At 43.4% G+C, this 26,167-nt stretch overlaps 1 protein-coding gene across 3 annotated transcripts in view; it reads right to left on the minus strand.

Moving 5' to 3' along the window:
• CELF5 (CUGBP Elav-like family member 5) overlaps positions 1-19,998 on the minus strand; it is a 118,082-nt gene extending 98,084 nt beyond the window's left edge. For 2 of the 3 annotated variants that reach the window (XM_075825437.1, XM_075825436.1), the window contains exon 1: positions 19,672-19,997. In XM_075825437.1, the coding sequence (XP_075681552.1) occupies positions 19,672-19,927 (256 nt within the window). In that variant the 5' untranslated portion in view covers positions 19,928-19,997. Of the gene's footprint in view, positions 1-19,671 lie in introns of all 3 variants that reach the window. The other variant, XM_075825435.1, reaches the window with a different exon arrangement.
• Between the last annotated feature and the right edge of the window lie 6,169 nt (positions 19,999-26,167).

A 26,167-nucleotide genomic window follows, 5' to 3' on the forward strand; every position in this document is an offset into this window, starting at 1 on the left:
CAAAAGGGACATCCATTTGGGATACTACACCCATTGAGGAATTAATCTAGGGGTGTACTGAGAATTTTGACCCCACAGGGGTTTCATAGACTTTATTTGAATTGGGCAGTGTAAATAAGAATTACATCTTTTTCCAATAAGACATAGCTTTAGCTCAAAATTTTTCATTTTCTCAATAAATAAAGGAGAAAAAGCACCCCAACATTTCAAGAGCAATTTCTCCCGAGTACGGCAATACCCCATATGTGGTCATAAACGGCTGTTTACTGCTGTTTGGGCACACAGTAGGGCTCAGGAGGGAAGGAGCGCCATTTGAGTTTTGGAGTGCAGATTTTGCTGGATTGGTTTCTGGGCGCTATGTCGCATTTGCAAAGCCCCTGTGGGACCAAAACAGTGGAAATCCCCCAGAAGTGAGGGTATCAGTACAGTGGAAACTACTCAAAAGGGACTCCATTTGGGATACTACACACCTTGAGGAATTAATCTAGGGTAGTAGTGAGCATGTTAACCCCGCAGGCGTATTGCAGAAATTGGTGTGCACTCGATGTTGCAGAGTGAAAATGGGATTTGTTTCCATAGATATACCAATATGTGGTGCCCAGCTTGTGCCACCATAACAAGACAGCTCTCTAATTATTATGCTGTATTTCCTGGTTTTAGAAACACCCTACATGGGGCACTAATCTTTTGCCTGGACATTCGACAGTGAAAGAGTACCATGCGAAATTGAGGCCTAATTTGACAACTTACAAAAGTATTGGTTCACAATTGCAGAGGCTCTGATGTGAAATAATAAAAGAAACCCCTGAGAAGTGACCCCATTTTGGAAACTATACCCCTTAAGGCATTTATTAAGGGGTGAAGAGCATTTTCACCCACAGGTCTTTTCCATAAATGATTGCACTGCAGATGGAGCAAAGTAAAAATTAAAATTTTTCCCCAGATATGCCAATTCAGTAGCAAATATGTCATGCCCAGCTTATGCCACTGGAGACACACACCCCAAAAATTGTTAAAAGGGTTCTCCCGGGCATGGCGATGCCATGTATGTGGAAGTAAACTGCTGTTTGGGCACGCTTATAGGGCTCAGAGCACCAATTGTCTTTTGAAGCGTAGATTTTGTTTGGTAGTAGCTTTGTTTGGAGTTTTACTGGTATTTTAGCTTATAATGTGGGGGCATATGTAAGCTGAGTATATCAGGGGCATAGTCAGGTGGTATAATAATGGGGTAAAAAAAATAATGAAATAATCCATAGATGTGTGTTACGCTGTGAAGCAATTCTTTCTGCACAGGTCAGTGTTGCACTGATAAATGTCCTTTCTTATCCCCCCTTTGTTACACACCCTGCACCTTTGCAGTTTGGGGAATTTTGCTGGGAAGTGTTGTCCTGGTATAATACAGGCACCCTCACTTTCAGCAGATATGTTTGGGCCCTCCTCTTCCCGGTTCCCTAATTTTAGGGCTTCGATAAATGACCTCTTGAAACAGAAGAAATGTTCCCCTCGGGCCGGCACAACTGCATATTTTTTCTTTCTTGACTTATTGGAGCCTTACCTAATTTTATTTTTTCATAGACGTAGTGGTATGGGGCTGTTTTTTTGCAGGACAAGCTGTAGTTATTACTGGTACCATTTTGGGGTAGATGCGACTATTGATCACTTTTATCCTATTTTTTGGGAGGCAAGGTGACTAAAAAACAGCAATTCTGGCATAGTTTTAGTTTTATATACAGCGCTCACCATACATTATAAATTACATGTGAACTTTATTCTGCGGGTCAGTACGATTCCGGCGATACCTAATTTATAGCACTTTTTTATGTTTTACATGTTTTTGCACAATTAAATTACTTTTGTAAAAATAATGTATTTTTTCTGTCGCCATATTGTGAGAACCGTAACGTTTTAATTTTTTCGTCGATGGAGCTGTATGAGGGCTTGTTTTTTGCGAGACGAGCTATTGTTTATATAGGTACCATTTTTGGATACATGCGACTTTTTGATCTCTTTTTATTTTAATTTTTGTAGGGCAAAGTGACCAAAAAACAGAAATTCTCACATTGTTTCTTACAGAGTTTTTTTTACGTCGTTAAGTGCGTGGAATAAATAACATAATATTTTTATCGTTTAGGACGTGGCAATACCAAATATGTATTGTTTATTTTTTTTCAATAATAAAAGGACTTGATAAGGGATAAAGGGCGATTGTGTTTGATTCTATTATTTGAAACTATTATTATATTTTTTACACCTTTTTTTTCACTTTTCTTTAGTCCCATTATGGGACTTGAAGGTCCAACTGTCAGATTTTTTTTTTCTAATACATTGCACTACCTATGTAGTGCAATGTATTAGATTTGTCAGTCATTCACTGACAGCAAGCCGATTAGGCTTCACCTCCGGGCAAGGCCTAATCGGCTTCCGTAATGACAGAGCAGGAGCCCATTGTTAGGTCTCCTGTTGCCATAGTAGCAGTCGGCAGCCCTGCAATTGCAGGGCAGAGCTGCCGATCTGCTGACAACCACAAAGATGCAGTGATCGCTTTCGATCGCTGCATCTGAGGGGTCAATGGCAGGGATCGGTGCTAGCTCCGGTTCCTGCCGTTACAGGTAGATGTCAGATGTAACATACAGCTGACATCCACCACTGATAACGCCAGCTCATCTCCTGAGCCGGCGCCATCTTGCCGACGGCTACGGATGCCTTTTAGGCCCCGCCTCTGGGCGGGGGCTGGAAGTTTTCCGTACTAGGCAGACCGGGAGGCCACTATTAGGCCTCCAGTTGCCATTGCAGCCACCGAAACCCCGGCAATTTCATTGCTAGGGTGCCGATGAGCTGCAAACACCTTGAATGCAGCGACGACTTCGGTCCCCGCCATTCCACCAGGATGTTAGCTGTAAGATACAGCTGACATCCGGGGATGATGACATCCATTTGTGGTAAGTATACAACATTTTGCGGGAAGCACTGGCTTTCCATGACGTATACTTACGACAAATGTCGGGAAGGGGTTAAACTGAAATTATTTGTTTTTGCATCGTCGCTTTCTAAGAGCCATAACTTTTTTAGTAGTGATACGTGGGCTTGCTTTTTGCGGGACGAGACGTAGTTTTAATTATTACTTTTTGGGGGTACATGGGACTTATTGATTAACTTATTACTTTTTTGGGGGGCAATGGAAAAAAATAGCAATTCTGACATAGTTTGTGTTATTTTTTTTTTTACGGTGTTCACCTTGAGGTTTAAATTACACATTAACTTTATTATTTGAGTAATTACGGTTGTGGCAATACCATATATGTGTACTTTTATTTTTTTAACTGTAATCTTTATTAATAATTTTTATTTCACAATTATTTCAACCCTAATAGGGGACTTCACTATGCGATCTTATGATCGCTTTTATAATGCTTTGGTATACTTAGTATACCAAAGCATTATTGCCTGTCAGTGTAACTCTGAAAGGCAATCTATTAGGACGTGCCTCTGGCACGGCCGAATAGGCATATAGTCAGGGAAGTCCTGGGGGCCTTTATTAGGCCCCTGGCTTCCATGGCACCACATCGGAGGCCCGCGATTGTATTTGCGGTCCGCTGATGGGTGACAGAGGGAGCTCCCTCCCTCTGTAAATGACTTAAATGCTGTGGTCGCTATTGACGCAGCATTTAAGAGGTTAAACATTGAAGCAGGAGCCCGGCTGTCATCAGACAGCCGTGCAGGACTTAGGGTATGTGCACACGGTGAGAGGCTTTTACGGCTGAAATGACAGACTGTTTTCAGGAGAAAACAGCTGCCTCGTTTCAGCCGTAAAAGCTCCTCCTCGTATTAGGCGAGGCGTCTGTGACGCTCGTAAATCTTGAGCTGCTCTTCATTGAGTTCAATGAAGAACGGCTCAAATTACGTTGCAAAGAAGTGCCCTGCACTTCTTTGCCGAGGCAGTCAATTTACGCGTCGTCGTTTGACAGCTGTCAAACGACGACGCGTAAATTACAGGTCGTCTGCACAGTACGTCGGCAAACCCATTCAAATGAATGGGCACATGTTTGCCGACGTATTGTAGCCCTATTTTCAGGCGTAAATCGAGGCATAATACGCCTCGTTTACGCCTGAAAATAGGTCGTGTGAACATAGCCTTAGACTAGACCGCTGTGAAAAGGCGTTTTGGTGGTCACTAAGAGGTTAATACCGGTATAGTTATGGAACGGTTTTTGTTGTTTTTAGGGATACAGGAATCAGCACGGCTCCTACATTGGGACCCGTGTCATTTTACGTTTTATACCACATGATTCCCTAGTCTCTGCAATCACACTACAAATAATTGAATTAAAGGAGCTCTCAGTACCCCAACACTGCCTCCATTTTAGTGCTGAAACTTTCTAACATGCATCTCCCTACAATTGAGTTCGGAGTGGAGATCTCAGATGACTAGTGTATGGAGGTGTGTGTGTTTTACAAAAGTGTGAATGTAGCATGGCCATACACATATACAACCCTACAATCCTATTTATCTGAAATCTTGACTCGTGGACCAAATAGCAGTGGGATGCACATTATTGATCACAAGTTCTAGCACTTATGAAGCAACTACAAGCATTGACCGAGTTCCAGAAAACCTTTTAAATAGTCATATAGCTAGAATACGCTTTAGACTAACCAGACACATGGTCGAGAAGATAAGAAAACACAATTCTATGTGAAGATAGACTATTAAATCCAATTTTTTGAAATTGGGTCCATAAGTGGAAAAGAATGGTCATTAAGGGGGACACACTCTTTCTTTATGCCCTATTAGATACATTACATAGAGATAAATAACGGAAGATATTTTCTATAGATGGATTACTAATAGCCACTGTTGCTTATATTATATGGATATCATAGTATTAAAATCTAACATTGCAGATTATATCTCAGATTTACGGAATTGTTGCACATCTGGTACAATGTATACAGACTAATCCAGAAAGCCGGAGGGAAACAGATTTCATAAAATTTACAGTAAATATCCCCAAGGGTCTAGAATTTAGGCCAAACTAAAAGCGAGCTATTACAGCGGTTTCAGAAACCTGTGGTTCACACAAAAAACACAAACACTCATATTAGGGGATTCGTTTACCCCAATAATGATATTAAAAATGTGTACATCGATACAAAAACAGGATGAAATAGAAGATGCAAGGCTGAAAAATACATTTCAAGTTAATATTTTTCACTTGGTTTTATTGATGTAAAGTATGTATGTATGTATGTATGTATGTATGTATGTGTGCACGTCATCTGCTGTATATTAGAGTTGATCTGCAGTCATGTCTCGCCTTGTGATATCTATTGATCTATTCATTTAATGGGATTTCTTAAACCACAGACTACACTATCAGCTAATGAGTTATTACACAGCTTGTTACTGGTTTTCTAGACAGTGAGGATTGCTATGAGTAAAGATGCCCATACACATAGATGAACATCAGCTGAAGGCATAGATTTCAGCAGGACTGGCCACCATCTAAAGTGTTTGGGGGTGGCCCGAATCTCCATCGACGGCAGGAGACTAATTTTTATCTCCGAGTTTTAAATAGGAAGTTCCATTTGTTAGAATAACGTTCCTTGGAAATAAATTATTTTCGATGTTACAGCTGTTTAAAATAACTTATTTGTAGTACCATTTTTCACCACCCTTAGAACCCTTCCCATAGATGGCAATACAACAATGCCAGAAGCTAGGAGATCTAATTCAATGGAATTATTGATCTATCAAAAGCAGTAAAGTCCCCGTAAATGTCAGACCCCATCCCCCACAAATGTTAATCAGAATAGGGAATGCTGCAGGATATTTTCAAATGACTAGTGCTACTATCCTTTAATGGTGATGTATTTTCTCTCATTCAAAACTCCAAGGCCTTATTCACATGAAACGTGTCAAATCAACAGTTTTTCACGGCTGATTTGCATCTGTGCGGGTCCCATTTTCACAGATCCCTCATAGACTGGAGTCTATTGAGGGATCCATGAAAACGGTCAAAAAGAGGACATCCTATTTTTTTATGGGCCGTTCACACGGTCCTTTTAATAAAAAAATAGCCCCATAGAAATACATAGATTATTATTCAGCCGTATGACGACCGTTAAAAAAAACAACTGCCCATTACACAGCCGTTTTCACTGTTCGTGTGAATAAGTCCTAATAACGCCACTTTAAGAGACAACTTTAGCCAAACCTTAAAATTCAAGTGTGGCTGGAGATGAATATCAGATCCTACATCCCCTCCTCAATTTATATCCACAGGAGTGCAGGAAGCTGAAATCTGGGGTGCTTTACTGTAAGGACCACAGCCTGGAGAGGGATCAAGGTGGTCATCTGTAAACTTACAAATAGTGGCTTTGCATGGTCAAATGGATTCTTTAATCCTGCATGAAAACTTTTAGAATACCCCAATTCTCATCTTCCTGAACTTCTCTGAGCATGACTTCATATGAGTGAGGATGGTGATGGTGTTCAACTACGTTCTAAATAAGTCTAAACCTGGAGACTTTGGACCGTCAAAAAGGCAGATTTAGACCAATTTCTACAGACTGTCTTACGCCTTTTTACGTGAAATGAACGAGTGTGACAGACGCCGACCGAAGACATATCTGTATAAAAGTTTATCTGCCGTGTTGGATTTTATTCGGTGCCAATCTGCATCCCATCAATAGAAACCTAGACAAGGCCACAGATCAAGGCAGAGATCGATTGGGGATTTTTCTTTTTAACTTATGGTGTGGTCAACTTAAAACAGACCAACCATGAAAGACAAGTCATATGAAAAACGTACGTATGAAATCTCAAAACGTATAGATATGTGTTTTCAATGGGGAGAGAAGAATAAGCAGCTGCCAGACTCTGGCATGCTGAATCCATCGTTCCCCCAACATCTACTGCCGAAACCGTCAGGTTCGACTGACTCATCAAATGTGTATGGACAACTTAACTAGACCGTTCAGGTAAAGCTTGTTATTTTTCTATTTCTTATCAAAGATTTGCCTCCGCGGTATATTGAAAGAATTTTTTATTATCATGCTTTAAAAGGGGTATATCCATCTTCACATTTAAGTCACGGTATATGCCGGAGTAGTCTGATAGGTGCGTGTCCCAGAGCTGGGACCCACACCTATCTCCAGAACAGATGTCACAGTACCCAGGCAGAGAATAAACAAACATTTGTTGTGACGCAAGTTCCATAAAAACTACCTGTCATAAATATGGATATATTATACCATTTGAGAGGTAACTAACATATGACTGACATTTTCTGATGTGGGAAAAATGTGTATTCAAGACAACAGTACTGAAACTATACTATAGCAGCGAATGAAGGGCACAAAAACTTTTGGAACTTGGGTACATAAAAACATTACATTTTGTCCATAGACAATAAAAGGTTCAATGTATTACTAGTGTCCTATAAACGAAACTATTATTTCGGACAATAGATATCATTTTGAACTTTGCTCTTGACTGGTGATCAGTATGTTCAATGTTCCCTGAATGCAAATTCTCCTTCATGACTTGTCAGTTTGACAAATACATGTAACAATCACATGATAACAATCAATGACCACTACAAACAGTAAAATAACAGTTGAGAGGTATATAGATCATATATAACCAGGTATATCAGACACAACAGTTATTCCTAATGATTTCCCATTTTTAGTTGAAAGATTCATTTGAAAATTGACAGCTTTGGTGAAATCTAATGAACGTGTAGGAGAAAACGGAACAAGTATTTGAAAGGCAGTGATCATATGTATCAGGAAATAGAAGTGAGTAGGAGATTTTCTGTAAGAACAAGAGAAGAAAAGTAGGTAACTATAGAGCTAGAGATAAAGCAATACATTGAAAGCAAGACAAAAGGTGAGAAAGAATTGAGAGGTGCTATAGGGTAGAGGGTAACGGAGATCATAAATTAACATCAGTACTAGAAAAGCACCATTGTTTCAGTAAGCACAACTGTAAAGTACAGTATTGTTGGGTTCATAATGCCAAAGCCCTATGGAATATTGCTCACCATGTCTAAGAGTACAATGTGAATGTATGTAAAAAATCTACATACTAATTTACTAGGAGCAATGTTAATTTAGTTGGATAGAGCCTGGGGCACACCCTTTAGTATTATATAGTCATTATTGTTCAGTGTGGCCTAGTGTCGATTGGAAATATGGCTACAATAACCTTTGACATCAAATGCACATATGCTATACAGCAGTCGGCTGTCTTTCCCTTCATGAATATAGAGTCAATTAGCCTTGGCCAGAGTAGATATGGGGCTAGGGCAGTGGAGTGAACCTTTACAACCCCCCCCCCCCCCCCCCCGTGAAGAAATTCTACTTACGGCTCTGCTGTAGACTGCCGTCCTTTGGTGAACAAGCCACTGTTTGGCTAGTATGGTTAAGCATGACTATGAAATGATAAAAACATTATCCAGAATATTCTGATTGGTGGAATGTTCTGTGAGTCTTTATTTATATATATGAAACATCTTTATCTTGGATAGCCATGGTTTGGTATATCCGATAAACTTACACTGTAGGAATAAAATATTTAATCAGTTTGTGTATGACTAACTTTACTTGAATACATTGTACCTATACTGATGGTTATGATGTTAAAATTATACTTTTGCATAATTATATAGTTCTGTGCAAAAGTTTTAGGCAATCGTGGAAAAATTATGCAAAGTAAGAATGCTTTCAAAAATAGAAGTGTTAATAGTTGTTTTTTTTAATAAAATTAACAAAATACAAAGTGAATGAACAGAAGAGAAATCTAAATAAATTCAATATTTGGCATGTTCACCCTTTGCCTTTAAAACAGTATTGAGGTACACTTCTAGGTACACTTGCACAAAGTCATGGATTTTGTAGGGTTATAGTCAGGTGTATGAGTAACCAATTCTACCAAACAGGTGATAATGATCATAATTTTCATATGAAACAGCCGTGTAGGAGGCTTAAAGCTGGGTGAGGAACAGCCAAACTATGCTACAAAGGTGAGGTTATGGAAGACTGTTTTATGTCACAGGTCCACAAGTGAGCACAGCAAAAAGACATAAGGTTGTTATATTGCATCAGCAAGATCTCTCCCAGGAAAAGATTTCAAAAGAGACTGGGGTTTCAAGATGTGCTGTTCAAGCTCCTTGGAAGAAGCACAAAGAAATGGGCAACGTTGAGAACCGTAGTCGCAGTTGTCGGCCAAGGAAACTTAGTGCAACAGATAAAAGACACATTATGCTTACATCCTTTCGAAATCGGAAGAAGTCCAGCAGTGCCATAATCTCAGAACTGGCAGAAACCAGCGGTACCCAGGTACACCCATCTACTGTTCGGAGAAGTCTGGCCAAAAGTGGTCTTCATAGAAGAATTGTGGCCAAAAAGCCATACCTTCGACGTGGAAACAAGGCCAAGCGACTCAACTATGCACGAAAACATAGGAACTGGGGTGCAGAAAAATGGTAGCAGGAGCTCTGGACTGACTAGTTAAAATTTAAAATATTTGGCTGTAACAGAAGTCAGTTTGTTCGCCAAATGGCTGGTGAGCGGTAAAATAATGAGTGTCTGCAGCCAACAGTGAAGTATGATGGAGGTTCCTTGCAAGTTTTCAGCAAATGGAATTGGGGATTCGGTCATGATTAGTGGTGTCCTCAATGATGAGAAATACAGACAGATACATATCCATCATGGAATATCATCAGGGAAGCGTCTGTTTGGCTCCACATTTATTCTGCAGCAGGAAAACAACCCCAAACATACAGCCAATGCCATCAGGAACTATCTTCAGCAAAAAGAAGTACAAGGAGCCCTGGAAGTGAGGAGATGGCCCCCCACAGAGCTCTGATCTTAACATCATTGAGTCTGTCTAGGATAAAATGAAGAGACAGAAGGATTTGACAAAGCCTACATCCACAGAGGATCTGTGGTTAGTTCTCCAAGATGTTTGGAGCAACCTCCCCGCCGAGTTCCTTCAAAAACTGTGTGCATGTGTACCTAGAGGAATTGATGCTGTTTTGAAGGCAAAGGGTGGTCACACCAAATATTGACTTGATTTAGATTTCTCTTTTGTTCATTCTGTTAATTGATGAAAAAAAAACTATTAACACTTCTATTTTTAAAAGCATTCTTACTTTCAGTATTTTTCCACAACTGCACAACTGAGTAACAGCACCAGGACTTCAGAATCAATTAAAAAAGTGAGCAACGTTTCGGTTCACACCTGAACCTTTCTCAAGCCTTCAGGTCGCTCACTTTTTTCATCGATTCTGAAGTCCTGGTGCGGTTACTCGTCCTATGGCTATTTCTATTCATTCAAGTCAAGGAGTGGATTCATAATTTTTTGGTAACGTGCACATGGCCTGATTTACAGTATTTTATGGAGTGCCGTGTTCATCTTTTGTGGACTGTGTGTATATATATACACATACATACACACACACACACACACACACACACACACACACACAGTTTTCAGCGTGGCTTCTCAGAGAAGATAAATTTGGAAAGGAACCGCAGTATTGTCTGCCGGACCAAATGAATGACCATTCATGAAATGCAAGGACGTTCCCGCTAACAAAGCGTCTCCCTATACTGGCATATAGAGGGGGTCCCAAGCGGGACGTCCTAATAGGACCTGATGGGACAACCCCCTCAAATTAGTTACCGTACCTATATAGATGTTGTTCGTTGTCAATCAGATTGTTTGAAAAAGAACCCATGATCACTTATCCCACTCATTCAAGTGTGTGTGAGGTAAAAGGAAGAAGACAGCGGAGTCTATAAAGAATTCAATAACTCCTGACTAATTCAAATCTGATCCAGCCGTCAGAACACAGACATGCTTACTTTACTTTGACTGTTGTTAGCCTTTAACAATCCTATTATAGTGTTACTTCACTCTGGTACAGGGAAATTACACGTAGAACAATGCAATTATTACAAACAATATTTGCAAATAATTTTCCTTTTTTTTTCTCACCTCAATGTGTGATCCTTTCCTGTCAAGTAATAGAAAATATTTGAATGCTTAAGGGGGGCGGGTGGAATCGCCTGTGGCTAATTTAACGAAGGAACGTAATATAAAAGTGTAATAGGAATTGGCCATGGAACAAGAATCACTCAGGTGGTAGAGTAATACCGTAAGGGGAGAAGGCATATGACAGATAGAATGGTGCAGATAACACACCCAGAGCATTCTAAGAGTTAAAAAAAATTTTATAAATATATGTTCTGAAATTGTTGCAAAATTACAGCAAAAAAACTTGAGAATGCATATTGCAAATCTGGTCGCTGCAGTCAAAAAAAAACACAACAATGACCTAAAATGCCCTGTATGAACCCAATATTAGCATTAGGAAAGATTCAGAAAAAGACTATACAGTATACACAGCAGTGACCCGGTAGGAAAAGAACAAGTTATTGATTAGTAAAATTAAGGCAAAGAAATCTTCCAGGCTTCAACTGATGGATGGTGTAATAATACTATATGTGGCAGGTTAGTAGTAAGGCTATAGTAGCAAGTGGGAGAAGAACTAAAATGAAGGAGTAATACATCATTTTAAAGAAGCGAAGGTGTGCAGCATTGACCTGGAAATAAGGGCCTACGAATTCTAGTGCATGTAAAATGACGTAAGACCTCATGGATAGTTTTACATTTGGCCCCAATGAAACAGATATCCCAATGATTCAAGAAGAAATCCAGTTACAATGGACAATTCATATGTTCTTCCATCTAAAAAAAATTGGTTGATGAGGGTTCCCTTTAACCCTTGTTTTTGTATGAGCGATTAGAATGGGTCTCAGCTGAAATACCAGGCACATTCCACTGACAAGAGTGGCGTGGTTTCTAAGCTTTGAATATCCTGGGCCCAGAGCATGGGTTGCAAAGTTAATTATTGTGGTCAGACCATAGTGAAAATGTGTAAGCTATGCCTTAGGTCATTCCAGAAATATGATTTTTCATGCAGTGTAGTTATTACGGACTGAGAAGGGAAAATTTTGTGCTCTGCTTAAAATCTCTTCATTGAGTTGTAGTTTCTGTGGATATATACTAGTCCTTCTCAATGAATTAGAATATCATCAAACAGTTAATTTATTTCAGTAAGTCAATTCAAAAAGTGAAACTCCTATATTGTATAGATTCATTACACACAGAGGGATCTATTTCCAGCATTTTTTTCTTTTAATGTTGATGATTATGGGAACAGTTCATGAAAACCCAAAATTTTGTCTCTCAGAAAATTAGAATATTATAGATCCCAATTTCAAAAATTTTTAATACTGAAATGTTGGCCTACTGAAAAGTATGTCCAGTATATGCCCTCAATACTTGGTCAGGGCTCTTCTGCATGAATTACTGCATCAATGCAGCGTGGCATGGAGGTGATCAGCCTGTGGCACTGCTGAGGTGTTATGGAAGCCCAGGTTGCTTTGATAGCGGCCTTCAGCTCGTCTGCATTGTTGGGTTTGGTGTCTCTCATCTTCCTCTTGACAATACCCCATAGATTCTCTATTGGGTTTAGGTCAGGCGAGTTTACTGGCCAATCAAGAACAGTGATACTGTTATTAAACCGGGTATTGGTACTTTTGGGCATTTGCCAAGTCCTGCTGGAAAAGAAAATCAGCATCTCCATAAAGCTTGTCATCAGAGGGAAGCATGAAGTGCTTGAAAATTTCCTGCTAGACGGCTGCGTTGACTCTGGACTTGATATAACGCAGTGGTCCAACACTGTTGCTCAGTGGTCCAAAGTCCTGTTTTCAGATGAAAGTAAATTTTGCATTTCATATGGAAATCAAGGTCCCAGAGTCTGGAGAAAGAGTGGAGAGGCATCAATCCAAGTTGCTTGCGGTCCAGTGTGAAGTTTCCACAGTCAGTGATTGTTTGGGGAGCCTTGTCATCTGCTGGTGTTGGTCCACTGTGTTATATCAAGTCCAGAGTCAGCGCAGCCGTCTACCAGGAAATTTTAGAGCACTTCATGCTTCCCTCTGCTGACAAGCTTTATGGAGAGGCAGATTTCATTTTCCAGCAGGACGTGGCACCTGCCCACACTGCCAATAGTACCAATACCTGGTTTAATAGCCACAGTATCACTGCGCTTGATGGGCCAGCAAACTCGCCTGACCTAAACCCCATAGAGAATCTATGGGGTATTGTCAAGAGCAAGATGAGAGACACCAAACCCAACACTGCAGACGAGCTGAAGGCCGCTATCAAAGTAACCTGGGCTTCCATAACACCTCAGCAGTGCCACAGGCTGATCTCCTCCATGCCACGCCACATTGATGCAGTAATTCATGCAAAAGGAGCCCGACCAAGTATTGAGGGCATATACTCTACATACTTTTCAGTAGGCCAACATTTCGGTATTAAAAATCATTTTTGAAATTGGGCTTATATAATAATCCAATTTTCTGAGACACAAAATTTGGGGTTTTCATTAACTGTTACCATAATCATCAACATTAGAAGAAAAAAAATGCTGGAAATAGATCACTCTGTGTGTAATGAATCTATATAATATAAGAGTTTCACTTTCTGAATTGAATTACTGAAATAAATTAACTTTTTGAGGATATTCTAATTCATTGATAAGGACCAGTGTATATATATATATATATATATATATATATATATATATATACAAAAAAGAGAACGTGAAGCAGCACTCAAATAAAGTGAATTTATTCATCCAACATGGAACCACAACGTTTCACCTCCTCTATGAAGGCATTTTCAAGTGAAAATGCCTTCATAGAGGAGGTGAAACGTTGTGGTTCCATGTTGGATGAATAAATTCACTGTATTTGAGTGCTGCTTCACGTTCTCTTTTTTGGATATCTAACACATAAGGAGAGGTCACTCCTTTATTTTTGAAGCCCTGCACCAGCCTAGTCAGGCATTTGTTCACAGTGCTGCTCCAATCCTTTGCTTTTTTCTATATATATAGTGAATAATAGTAGAGCACAAAACTCCTCCTTCCTGTGACATGAATATGTATTTCATATGTAATATTATAATTATGTAATAATAGAGCTTTTTATATTTCAAAACCATACTAAGAGGAGATTGCCAATATGAATACATAATAATACACTTACATAAAATATAATGAAATGAATGTCGCTGGCAATAATGTCAGCCATATATTGCCTGAAGATATAGCTGTTATGATCAAATGGGTAACACATTCAAGGGAAGTAGGATTTCCACTGATTTCTAAAAATGCACATAAAGAAAGCGAACAATCTGCTGCTCATATTGGCATGTCCGTATAGGTCAGGGGAAATTGCAGCTGGAATGCCTAGTGTGTAGATAGAGAAGAGGGCCTGTGCTAGCTCTCCACACATGAAGAAACGTAGGGGGTGCATATATGATCCTGTAGATATGAGGAAGAGGCCAGCTGCTACTTGGATATAGTAGAGAAAAAAAACCTAAATTAAATGCTTGGAAAGACTAAGTAAATATATAATTTACTAGAGTAGGGGTGCCTGTGTGTAGTTAAAATGGGGTACAACTACATGGTGGGCCATTTATTTTCTTGTGAAATTCTCGATACGTTTGATGTGTCACATAACCCTCTTCCCATTGAAAAAACTAAAGTTGGATACAAAATGGCCGACTTCAAAATGGCCGCCATGGTCAACACCCAGCTTGAAAAGTTTCCCCCCTCCCATATACTAATGTGCCACAAACAGGAAGTTAATATCACAAACCATTCCCATTTTATTTAGGTGTATCCATATAAATGGCCCACCCTGTATATTCATATACAAGAAGCAAAGAGTGGGACGGCATTAGGGCGGTATAGTACTTTACAGGTACGATATATGCCCCCTGGAGGGGTAATGGAGAGAGAAAAATCAACATCAGATAAATAAGTGAAGCGGTACAGGCACTCCTTTGGTACAGAATCAGGATATCAATGGATAATACAGTAGTAGGGTGCAGGGTTCCAGAATGGTACTCACCTTTTCAATATTCTAAATGGTGAATGAATAAATGAATATAAAAGGTATCGGCAAAAGCGCAGTGCAAAAGGCCGATGTTGGCCAACTTTGTGAATAAGTGGTTGAAAAAAAGAAAAAGGCAAGTATGGTGGGCAGCTAGCTACTTTACCCACACAGCATGGAGTGTAATAAAGGGTGTAGTAGTCTAAAATGAAGATAAGCTGGTACTGAAATGTAATGCGTGCATGCCGCTGGATGTATAATAGGGCATGAATGCCGCTAGATGTATCACCAGGTATGAATGCTTGTGGATGTAATACCAGGAAAGCCCCTGGACGTGTAATAGGGTATCGATGCCCCTGGATATATAACAAGATTGAAAACCTCAGGATTTATAACCGGGTATGAATGTCCCTGGATATGAGAATATGAACACTAGCCAGGTATGAATACCCTGGATATATGACCAGATATGACTACCCCTGGCTGCATAACAGGGTATGAAGGCCTCTGGCTGTCTGGGAAAAACACAGTTCGTTCAGACGGGGTGTTTTTTTTACGCCGCGGTTTTAAAAAACAGTGTGTAAAAGGAAACCCTGTAAAAAGGAGCATGTCACTTCTTGAGCTGTTTTTGGAGAGGTTTTTCATTGTGTTAATGGAGGAACTGCTCCAAAAAATGCCTAAAAAAAAACACGTATTCGGCTACAAAAACGGCTGAAAATCAGAGGCTGCTTTTCCTTGAAAACAGCTCCGTAATTTTTAGCCGTTTTTTATTTTGCGCATGAACATACCCCAAGGTATAAACGCCCCTGGATGTATGAAAAGGTATAAATGCCCCTGGATGTGTGAGAAGGTATGCATGCCACCGGATGTATGAGGAGGTATAAATGCCCCCGGATGTATGAGAAGGTATAAATTCCCCTGGATGTATGAGGAGGTATAAATGCCCCCGGATGTATGAGGAGGTATAAATGCCCCCGGATGTATGAGGAGGTATAAATGCCCCCGGATGTATGAGAAGGTATAAATGCCCCCGGATGTATGAGAAGGTATAAATGCCCCCGGATGTATGAGAAGATATAAATGCCCCCGGATGTATGAGAAGGTATAATTGCTGGATGTATGAGGAGGTATAAATGCCCCTGGATGTATGAGGAGGTATAAATGCTGGATGTATGAGGTATAAATGCCCCCGGATGTATGAGGAGGTATAAATGCCCCTGGATGTATAAGGTATAAGTGCCCCTGGATGTATAAGGTATAAATGCTCCTGGATGTATAAGGTATGCATGCCCCCGGATGTATGAGGAGGTGTAAATGCCCCCAGATGTATGAGGAGGTATAAATGCCCCCGGATGTATGAGGAGGTGTAAATGCCCCCAGATGTATGAGAAGGTATAAATGCCCACGGATGTATGAGGAGGTATAAATGCCCCCGGATGTATGAGAAGGTATAAATGCCCACGGATGTATGAGAAGGTATAAATGCCCCCGGATGTATGAGGAGGTATGAATGCCCCTAGATGTGTGAGAAGGTATGCATGCCCCTAGATGTGTGAGAAGGTATGCATGCCCCTGGATGTGTGAGAAGGTATAAATGCCCCTGGTTGTACAATAAGGTATAAATGCCCCTGGATGTGCGAGAAGGTATAAATGCCCCTGGATGTATAAGGTATCCATGCCCTTGGATGTATGAGGAGGTATAAATGCCCCCGGATGTATGAGAAGGTATAAATGCCCCCGGATGTATGAGAAGGTATAAATGCCCCCGGATGTATGAGGAGGTATAAATGCCCCCGGATGTATGAGAAGGTATAAATGCCCCCAGATGTATGAGAAGGTATAAATGCCCCCGGATGTATGAGGAGGTATAAATGCCCCCGGATGTATGAGGAGGTATAAATGCCCCCGGATGTATGAGAAGGTATAAATGCCCCCGGATGTATGAGGAGGTATAAATGCCCCCGGATGTATGAGGAGGTATAAATGCCCCCGGATGTATGAGAAGGTATAAATGCCCCCGGATGTATGAGGAGGTATAAATGCCCCCGGATGTATGAGGAGGTATAAATGCCCCCGGATGTATGAGAAGGTATAAATGCCCCCGGATGTATGAGGAGGTATAAATGCCCCCGGATGTATGAGGAGGTATAAATTCCCCTGGATGTATGAGGAGGTATAAATGCCCCCGGATGTATGAGAAGGTATAAATGCCCCCGGATGTATGAGGAGGTATAAATGCCCCCGGATGTATGAGGAGGTATAAATGCCCCCGGATGTATGAGGAGGTATAAATGCCCCCGGATGTATGAGAAGGTATAAATTCCCCTGGATGTATGAGGAGGTATAAATGCCCCCGGATGTATGAGAAGGTATAAATGCCCCCGGATGTATGAGGAGGTATAAATGCCCCCGGATGTATGAGGAGGTATAAATGCCCCCGGATGTATGAGGAGGTATAAATGCCCCCGGATGTATGAGAAGGTATAAATGCCCCCGGATGTATGAGGAGGTATAAATGCCCCCGGATGTATGAGGAGGTATAAATGCCCCCGGATGTATGAGGAGGTATAAATGCCCCCGGATGTATGAGAAGGTATAAATGCCCCCGGATGTATGAGAAGGTATAAATGCCCCCGGATGTATGAGAAGATATAAATGCCCCCGGATGTATGAGAAGGTATAATTGCTGGATGTATGAGGAGGTATAAATGCCCCTGGATGTATGAGGAGGTATAAATGCTGGATGTATGAGGTATAAATGCCCCCGGATGTATGAGGAGGTATAAATGCCCCTGGATGTATAAGGTATAAGTGCCCCTGGATGTATAAGGTATAAATGCTCCTGGATGTATAAGGTATGCATGCCCCCGGATGTATGAGGTGTAAATGCCCCCAGATGTATGAGGAGGTATAAATGCCCCCGGATGTATGAGGAGGTGTAAATGCCCCCAGATGTATGAGAAGGTATAAATGCCCACGGATGTATGAGGAGGTATAAATGCCCCCGGATGTATGAGAAGGTATAAATGCCCACGGATGTATGAGAAGGTATAAATGCCCCCGGATGTATGAGGAGGTATGAATGCCCCTAGATGTGTGAGAAGGTATGCATGCCCCTGGATGTGTGAGAAGGTATGCATGCCCCTAGATGTGTGAGAAGGTATGCATGCCCCTGGATGTGTGAGAAGGTATAAATGCCCCTGGTTGTACAATAAGGTATAAATGCCCCTGGATGTGCGAGAAGGTATAAATGCCCCTGGATGTATAAGGTATCCATGCCCTTGGATGTATGAGGAGGTATAAATGCCCCCGGATGTATGAGAAGGTATAAATGCCCCCGGATGTATGAGAAGGTATAAATGCCCCCGGATGTATGAGGAGGTATAAATGCCCCCGGATGTATGAGAAGGTATAAATGCCCCCAGATGTATGAGAAGGTATAAATGCCCCCGGATGTATGAGGAGGTATAAATGCCCCCGGATGTATGAGGAGGTATAAATGCCCCCGGATGTATGAGAAGGTATAAATGCCCCCGGATGTATGAGGAGGTATAAATGCCCCCGGATGTATGAGGAGGTATAAATGCCCCCGGATGTATGAGAAGGTATAAATGCCCCCGGATGTATGAGGAGGTATAAATGCCCCCGGATGTATGAGGAGGTATAAATGCCCCCGGATGTATGAGAAGGTATAAATGCCCCCGGATGTATGAGGAGGTATAAATGCCCCCGGATGTATGAGGAGGTATAAATGCCCCCGGATGTATGAGAAGGTATAAATGCCCCCGGATGAATGAGGAGGTATAAATGCCCCCGGATGTATGAGAAGGTATAAATGCCCCCGGATGTATGAGGAGGTATAAATGCCCCCGGATGTATGAGGAGGTATAAATGCCCCCGGATGTATGAGGAGGTATAAATGCCCCCGGATGTATGAGGAGGTATAAATGCCCCCGGATGTATGAGGAGGTATAAATGCCCCCGGATGTATGAGGAGGTATAAATGCCCCCGGATGTATGAGAAGGTATAAATGCCCCCGGATGTATGAGAAGGTATAAATGCCCCTGGATGTATGAGGAGGTATAAATGCTGGATGTATGAGGAGGTATAAATGCCCCTGGATGTATAAGGTATAAGTGCCCCTGGATGTATAAGGTATAAGTGCCCCTGGATGTATAAGGTATAAATGCTCCTGGATGTATAAGGTATGCATGCCCCCGGATGTATGAGGAGGTGTAAATGCCCCCGGATGTATGAGAAGGTATAAATGCCCCCGGATGTATGAGAAGGTATAAATGCCCCCGGATGTATGAGAAGGTATAAATGCCCCCGGATGTATGAGGAGGTGTAAATGCCCCTGGATGTATAAGGTATGCATGCCCCCGGATGTATGAGGAGGTGTAAATGCCCCCGGATGTATGAGAAGGTATAAATGCCCCCGGATGTATGAGAAGGTATAAATGCCCCCGGATGTATGAGAAGGTATAAATGCCCCCGGATGTATGAGAAGGTGTAAATGCCCCTGGATGTATAAGGTATGCATGCCCCTGGATGTATAAGGTATGCATGCCCCCGGATGTATGAGAAGGTGTAAATGTCCCTGGATGTATAAGGTATGCATGCCCCTGGATGTATTAGGAGGTGTAAATGCCCCTGGATGTGAGAGGCAGCAGGTGTGTGGTGGTACTTACCTTTGTGCATGCCCGTGTATCGGTCCTTCAGCACGGTGAGCTCATAGATTTTGCCGAACTGCTCGAAGAGAGGCTTGAGGTCCTTCTCCTCCAGGTTGCGAGGGATTTGCCCCACAAACAATTTAATGGCGTCCAGGTCCTTCATGCTGTCTGACTGCTCGGGGCCGCTCATGGGGCAGGCTCGGGGCTGCTGCTGCTGCTGCGGGGGATGCTGCTGCTGCTGCCTCCTCGCCTCTCTCTCCGTCAGTCTGGCCATCTCCAGCCCCTCGGTAGGCTGGATCAGTCACACAGGCAGAGCTCTCAGCTGGAAACTGGGGTGTGAGTGAAAAGCAGAACAGCACTGTTTCCAGCAGCCGGAACTCAAGAGCTCCTCCTGCTGGCCGCTTCACGGAACACAATTACAGGTACTGCTCTCCTCACGTCTAACATCTGCCTATTTACAGAGCATCTGCACAATGTTCCTTCCCACATCTCCAACGAATATTTAACCCCTTATAATGTGGTATTAAATGAAGAGAAACAATGTCATCCTGAACATGTAACCTAATGTATAAAATAAAGTTATTTGATACATGTAAACACTGGGACCAAAATAGTGCACAATGGAAAGTCAACCACAGTGCCAAGAATAAGAATAATGGTCTTTATTTATATAGCGCAGCTACAATTGGGTAAGCAACTGACAAGCAAATAATCATAACAAATAATACGATAAGGCAAAGGGAGAGCGGTCCCTGCCTAGAAGAGCTTACAATCTAAATAGCCTGAAAAAGGGCAGTGCTAGCACTAGATATCAGATCAGGAACAATAATCTGGGTTTACAGATGTACAACACTATGACCAGGGGCGGACAGTGACCGCAAAGGACCTCGCACTTTATATACATGCCATCTACGCATTATATACATGCCACTCACACTTAGGCTTCATTCACACGAGCGTGTCCGATTTGCGTGCACAAAAAGCGGACTCTATTTCCTGAATTTCATGTCTGTGTACCATCAGTGTGCTTTGCGTGTAGCATCCGTTTTTCACGTCCGTGATTCTCCTCTGCAAGCATTTTTTTAAATTTCTCTGCATTTCTTTAGCAACTGATGCGTAATACACGGACAGCACATGGATGTCATCCGTTCGCTGTCTGTGTTTTTCACGCACCCATAGACTTCAATGGGTCTTATTCAGACGAGCGTGTTCTGCGTTTGTGTGCTGTCCGTTGAAATAACTGACAGCAGACGGACACATGCATGTCAATAGGGCTATTCAGACATGTGTGAATTTTCACGCAGCGAGTGTCCGTTGCGTGAAATTCACTGCATGTTCTATTTTGGTTCTTTTTTGCAGACCTGGTCTCCTATCGAAGTCTATGGGTGCGTGAAAAACACGCACAGCACTAGGATGATATCCATGTGCTGTACGTGTTTCACGCATCAGTTGCGGAAAAAAAACGCAGAGAAATTAAAAAAAAAAAAGGAAGTGCTTGCAGAGGAGAATCACGGACGTGAAAAACAGATGCCACACGCAAAGCACACTGATGGTACACAGACATGAAATGCATTAAATACAGTCTGTTTTTTGTGCACGCAAATTGGACACGCTCGTGTGAATGAAGCCTTAAAGTGTAGCTAAACATTCGACAAACTTCTGACATGTCATGGTGACATGTCAGAAGTTTGGATTGGTGGGGGTCCGAGCACTGAGACCCCCACCAATCGCTAGAACGAAGCAGTAAAGAACTCGTGTGAGCGCTCAGCTGCTTCTTGTCTGTTCGGCTTTTTACGTAAATAAATGTATCGGTGTACGGGCTCAATAGAAAGTCTAGGAGCCCGTACTCCGATACAACGGCTTTCCGGCTGATGGTCATTTTACTGTGAGTGGGGGGCTGATGGTCATTTTACTGTGAGTGGGGGGCTGATGGTCATTTTACTATGAGTTAGGGGCTTATGGGCATTTTACTGTGAGTGGGGGGCTGATGGTCTTCAAGTGGTTTACGCCTCTGACCTCCAATTTAAATTAATGGGAGCCAGAAAATACCTCTGTCACTCGTTTGGAGCTTTTTTTCCTGCGTCCTTTGCATTAGCTTCAACGGCTTAAGAAAAAAGGCAAAAAAAAGGTCAAATAACGCAGTAAGTTCCTGAAGGAATTTTAAGGCAGATTTTTTTTTGCCTTACAAAAAACGCTGTGTGAACATACCCTACGAGTGTAGTGCTTGTTTTTAGCCATTTTCTGTCTTTCTCAAAACTATTTTTGGTAGGGGTGCCCTGAGGAAATTTACATTTTCCAGCGCTGCCTCGAGTCCGAAAAGGTTGGGAAACTCTGTACTAGGCGACAGGATCACACCGGCCTACGCAAGGATCCCGTTGTGGAGCAGCTCAGTTTGTCGTGGGAATGGGGCCTTTTGTTTGGGGGCACTGTCTACAAGGGGGAGGTGGGGAAAGCTGTATGGCACGATCGACAAGGAGGAGGTGGGGGATTATGACACTGTCTACAGGGAGGCTGTATGGCAACATCTACAAGGGGCACTGTACTGTGTGGGGGCCACTAAGCGGACATTATACTGTGTATGGGTACTACAGGGGCATAATATTTTGGGCACAATTAGAGGTCAAAATACTGTGTCCTTGAAGGGGTTGTAATATATTATATTATTAAATATTCTTATTATACTGCATGGGGGCACTAATGGGGCATTATACTTTTCTATGGGGCATTTTTTTTTTAAATGATAGGGTGGGGCGCCGAATGATAATTTTGCACGGGGCACCATCTACCCTAAGGCCGGCCATGCCTGAATATAATAGCCCCATACACTGCGCCCCTGAATATAATAATACCATACACTGCATACACTACTGTAAAGTAATGCACCACGGGTCTCAAACTCGGCCGGGTAAGTGGGCCACATATAGAAAAAATGGGAAGTTGATGGGCCGCATTACTTTCAAATTTGATGCAATACAAAATTATTGTTAATCAATTAGTTATTTGAACTACTATAACACTATATTACTATAATAATAATACTACATTACTATAATAATACCGCTTGGTTTAAAATTTGAGAGAATTCTCCACGTGCTTATTTCAACAATCCAGTTTAAGTGTTGCTACATGCAGTCCGGCGGCTGAGTTGGCAGCGTTTGGCAGACACACTTCAAGATTGGGCAGCCCCTTTTTAGATAGTGCCACAGTGCCCTCTGTAGGTGCAGCCACAGTGCCCTCTGTAGATTCTGCCACAGTGCCTTCCGTAGATGCTGCCACAGTGCCTTCCGTAGATGCTGCCACAGTGCCCTCTGCAGATGCTGCCACAGTGCCCTCTGCAGATGCTGCCACACACACCCCAAGTAGATAGCTCCATTGAGGCTCCCTCTAGGAGTGTAATCCCCAGCCAGAGTGTTGCCGACGCTTTGGCTGGGGATTCCTCTGCTGTTGGAGCCCCTGACATCACTGTCCATACACTGTGACGTCAGGGGATCCTCCTGGACAGGAATGTGATATCAGGGGCAACCCCAGAGCCGGTGTCCCGGAGCAGAGCGCTAGTACAGGCTCTGATCCGGGACTCTGGGGAAGCCACTGACATACATGTCCATATATGGACAGCGATGTCAGGGAATTCCACAGAGTCCCGGAGCAGAGCCGATATTAGCGCTCTGCACAGGACTCCGGCTCTGGGGAAGCCCCAGACAACGCTGTCCATAAGTGGACAGCGATGTCAGGGATTTCCAGGGTCCCGGAGCAGAGCTTGTACTAGCGCTCTGCTCGGGACTCCGCTCTGGGGAAGACCCTGACAACACTGTCCATATATGGACAGCGATGTCAGGGAATTACACAGACTGCCAGAGCAGAGCCTGTACTAGCGCTCTGCACGGGACTCCGGCTCTGGGGAAGCCCCAGACATCGCTGTCCATTGTGGAATTCCCTGACATCGCTGTCCACATGAGTCCCGGAGCAGAGCCTGTAGGCCGCGTGCTTGAGACCCCTGAAATAAACAGTGCTCCCTGTAGATAGCGTCACATACAACCCCTGTAGATATCACACATCCTCCTATAGCTAGCACCCCACATCCCCCCGTAAAGAGCGTCACACACAGCCCCCTGTAGAGAGCACCACACACAGCCCCCTATAGAGAGCGCCACAAAGCCCCCCTGTAGAGAGCGCCACACACATACCCCTGTGGATAGCGCCACACAGCCCTATCTCTCTTGTAAATAGTGCCACACAGCCCCCTCCCTTGAATATAGTGCCACACAGCCCCCCTCCCTTGTATATAGTGTCACACAGCCCCCGTCCATTGTATAATGTCACACAGCCCCCCTTGTATAAAGTGCCACACAGCCCCCCCCCCCTTGAATATAGTGCCACACAGCGCCCCCCTTGTACATAGTGCCACACAGGACTCCCCTCCCCTTGTATATAGGGCTACACAGAGCTGCCCCCCCCCCCAAAAAAAATATTGCACTTATCTTGCCCCGTTCCCGCGACGACAGTTCCTGCCGGACGCATGCGCATCCTCCGGGCCGGACGCATGCGCAGACCAGCCTGTCATCACGCTGGCCTGCGCATGGAGTATTCCTAGCGCCTTATAGGCTGCTGGCCTAATGTATATATATGCCGCGCACACACTATATACATGCCACACACACACACATTATATACATGCCGGATACACGACACTCACATTATATACATGCCGGATACACGTTGCTCACACCTTACATACAGGGCCGCCATCAGGAATTTCAGGGCCCCCTACAGCTACATTTTCTGGGCCCCCCTACCGTGGCACCGCCTGTTAACGGTACTCCGTCCAGTACTATATCATGGTACCCAGGGCCGCCATCAGGGGGGGTATTAGGGGTACTGATGTGAGAGGCCCGGCCAAACCTAATTGAAAGGGGGGCCCGGCAAACTGCCGCGACTTGCCTTTGGTAGAAAAAAAACAGGCCCCTGCAATGGGGCCCGTTTTTTTCACCAAAAGAATGTCATGAGCTGCGGGCCCCCCTTTCAATTAGGTTTGGCCGGGCTTCTCACATCAGTACCCCTAATACCCCCCCTGATGGCGGCCCTGGGTAGCATGGGGGTCGTCATGGGGGCCGTCAAACACCGCCGCCCGTGCGACCGATCACGCAAACTCCCGCGCATGCGCACCGGCGACCGCCTGGAAGCGCGCACCGAATTTTGAGGCAGATTTTGACCTGCCCACACTATCTTGCCGCGTTTTTTGCCTGCGGCGATTGAGGACAGCAGACAGAAAACGCAGCGAAAAATGCATTTTCTGCCTCCCATTGATTTAGATGGGAGGTCAGAGGCAGAACCACGGCAAGAAAGGATGTGCTGCTTTTTCTTTTTTCCGCGACTGGCTCCCATTGATTTCAGATTAAATCAATGGGAGGCGGTTTTGGAAGTTTTTTGGTGCTGATTCTGACGCAGTGTCCGAGTCAATATCAAGGCCCAAAAACGTTGAACTGGGCCTTATTGTTAGGGCTTATTCAGACGAACGTGTAATACGTCCGTGAAACGTGTGTGATTTTCACGCGCCTTGCACGGACCTATGTTACTCTATGGTGCCGTGCAGACTGTCAGTGATTTTCACGCAGCGCGAGTCCGTGTGTCCGCTGCGTAAAACTCACGACATGTCCGATATTTGTGCATTGTTCGCGCATCACGCACCCATTGAAGTCAATGGGTGCGTGAAAATCACGCCCAGCACTTCCGCAGCCGTATAAACTATGAATGAAAACAGAAATGCACCACGTGCTACAAACATACAAACAGAGTGTCATAATGATGGCGGCTGCGCGAAAATCACGCAGCCGCGCATCATACGCTGCTGACACACGGAGCTGTTATGGACCTTTTGCAAGCGCAAAACGCCACGTTTTTGTGCGCGCAAAAAGCACACGCGCGTGTAAATCCGGCCTTAGGGTAGGAACACACTAGGCATGAACACTGCGGATTTTATGCAACACATTTTATTGTGGAAAATCCGCAGCGTATCACAGTCGCAGCCGAGGGGGTCAGATATGAACAAATCTCATCCACACGCTGCAAAAATAATGGACCTGCCGTGTGGCTTTTTAAGCCGCAGCATGTCAATGTATTCTGTGGAATCGCCGCTCCTCTGTTGCAGAAATGCTGCGGTTCTGCCGCAAAAATCACAAATGAGAAAAAAAAGAAAAGCCACTTTTTTAAATTTATAAAAAAGTTTAGACTTGCCCCGGCCGTAGTCCTGGTGACGCGATCCTCTATTCTTAGCGTAGCCCCGCCTCCTGTCATGACGTTTCATCCCATGTGACTGCTGCAGCAGTCACATGGTCTACAGCGTCATCCCAGGAGGCGGGGCTACGTTCAGAAGAGAGAGATGCGTCACCTAAACTACGGCCGGGGTAAGTCTAAACTTTTTTTTCCCTGCAGGATTCCCGCAGCGGACACGCCTCACGAAACCTGCGCCACTATTTGGTGCGGTTTTGCTGGCGGAATTCCCTGCGGCTCCCGGGAT

Source organism: Rhinoderma darwinii, chromosome 1 (genome assembly GCF_050947455.1).
Source record: "Rhinoderma darwinii isolate aRhiDar2 chromosome 1, aRhiDar2.hap1, whole genome shotgun sequence".
Lineage (NCBI taxonomy): Eukaryota > Metazoa > Chordata > Amphibia > Anura > Rhinodermatidae > Rhinoderma > Rhinoderma darwinii.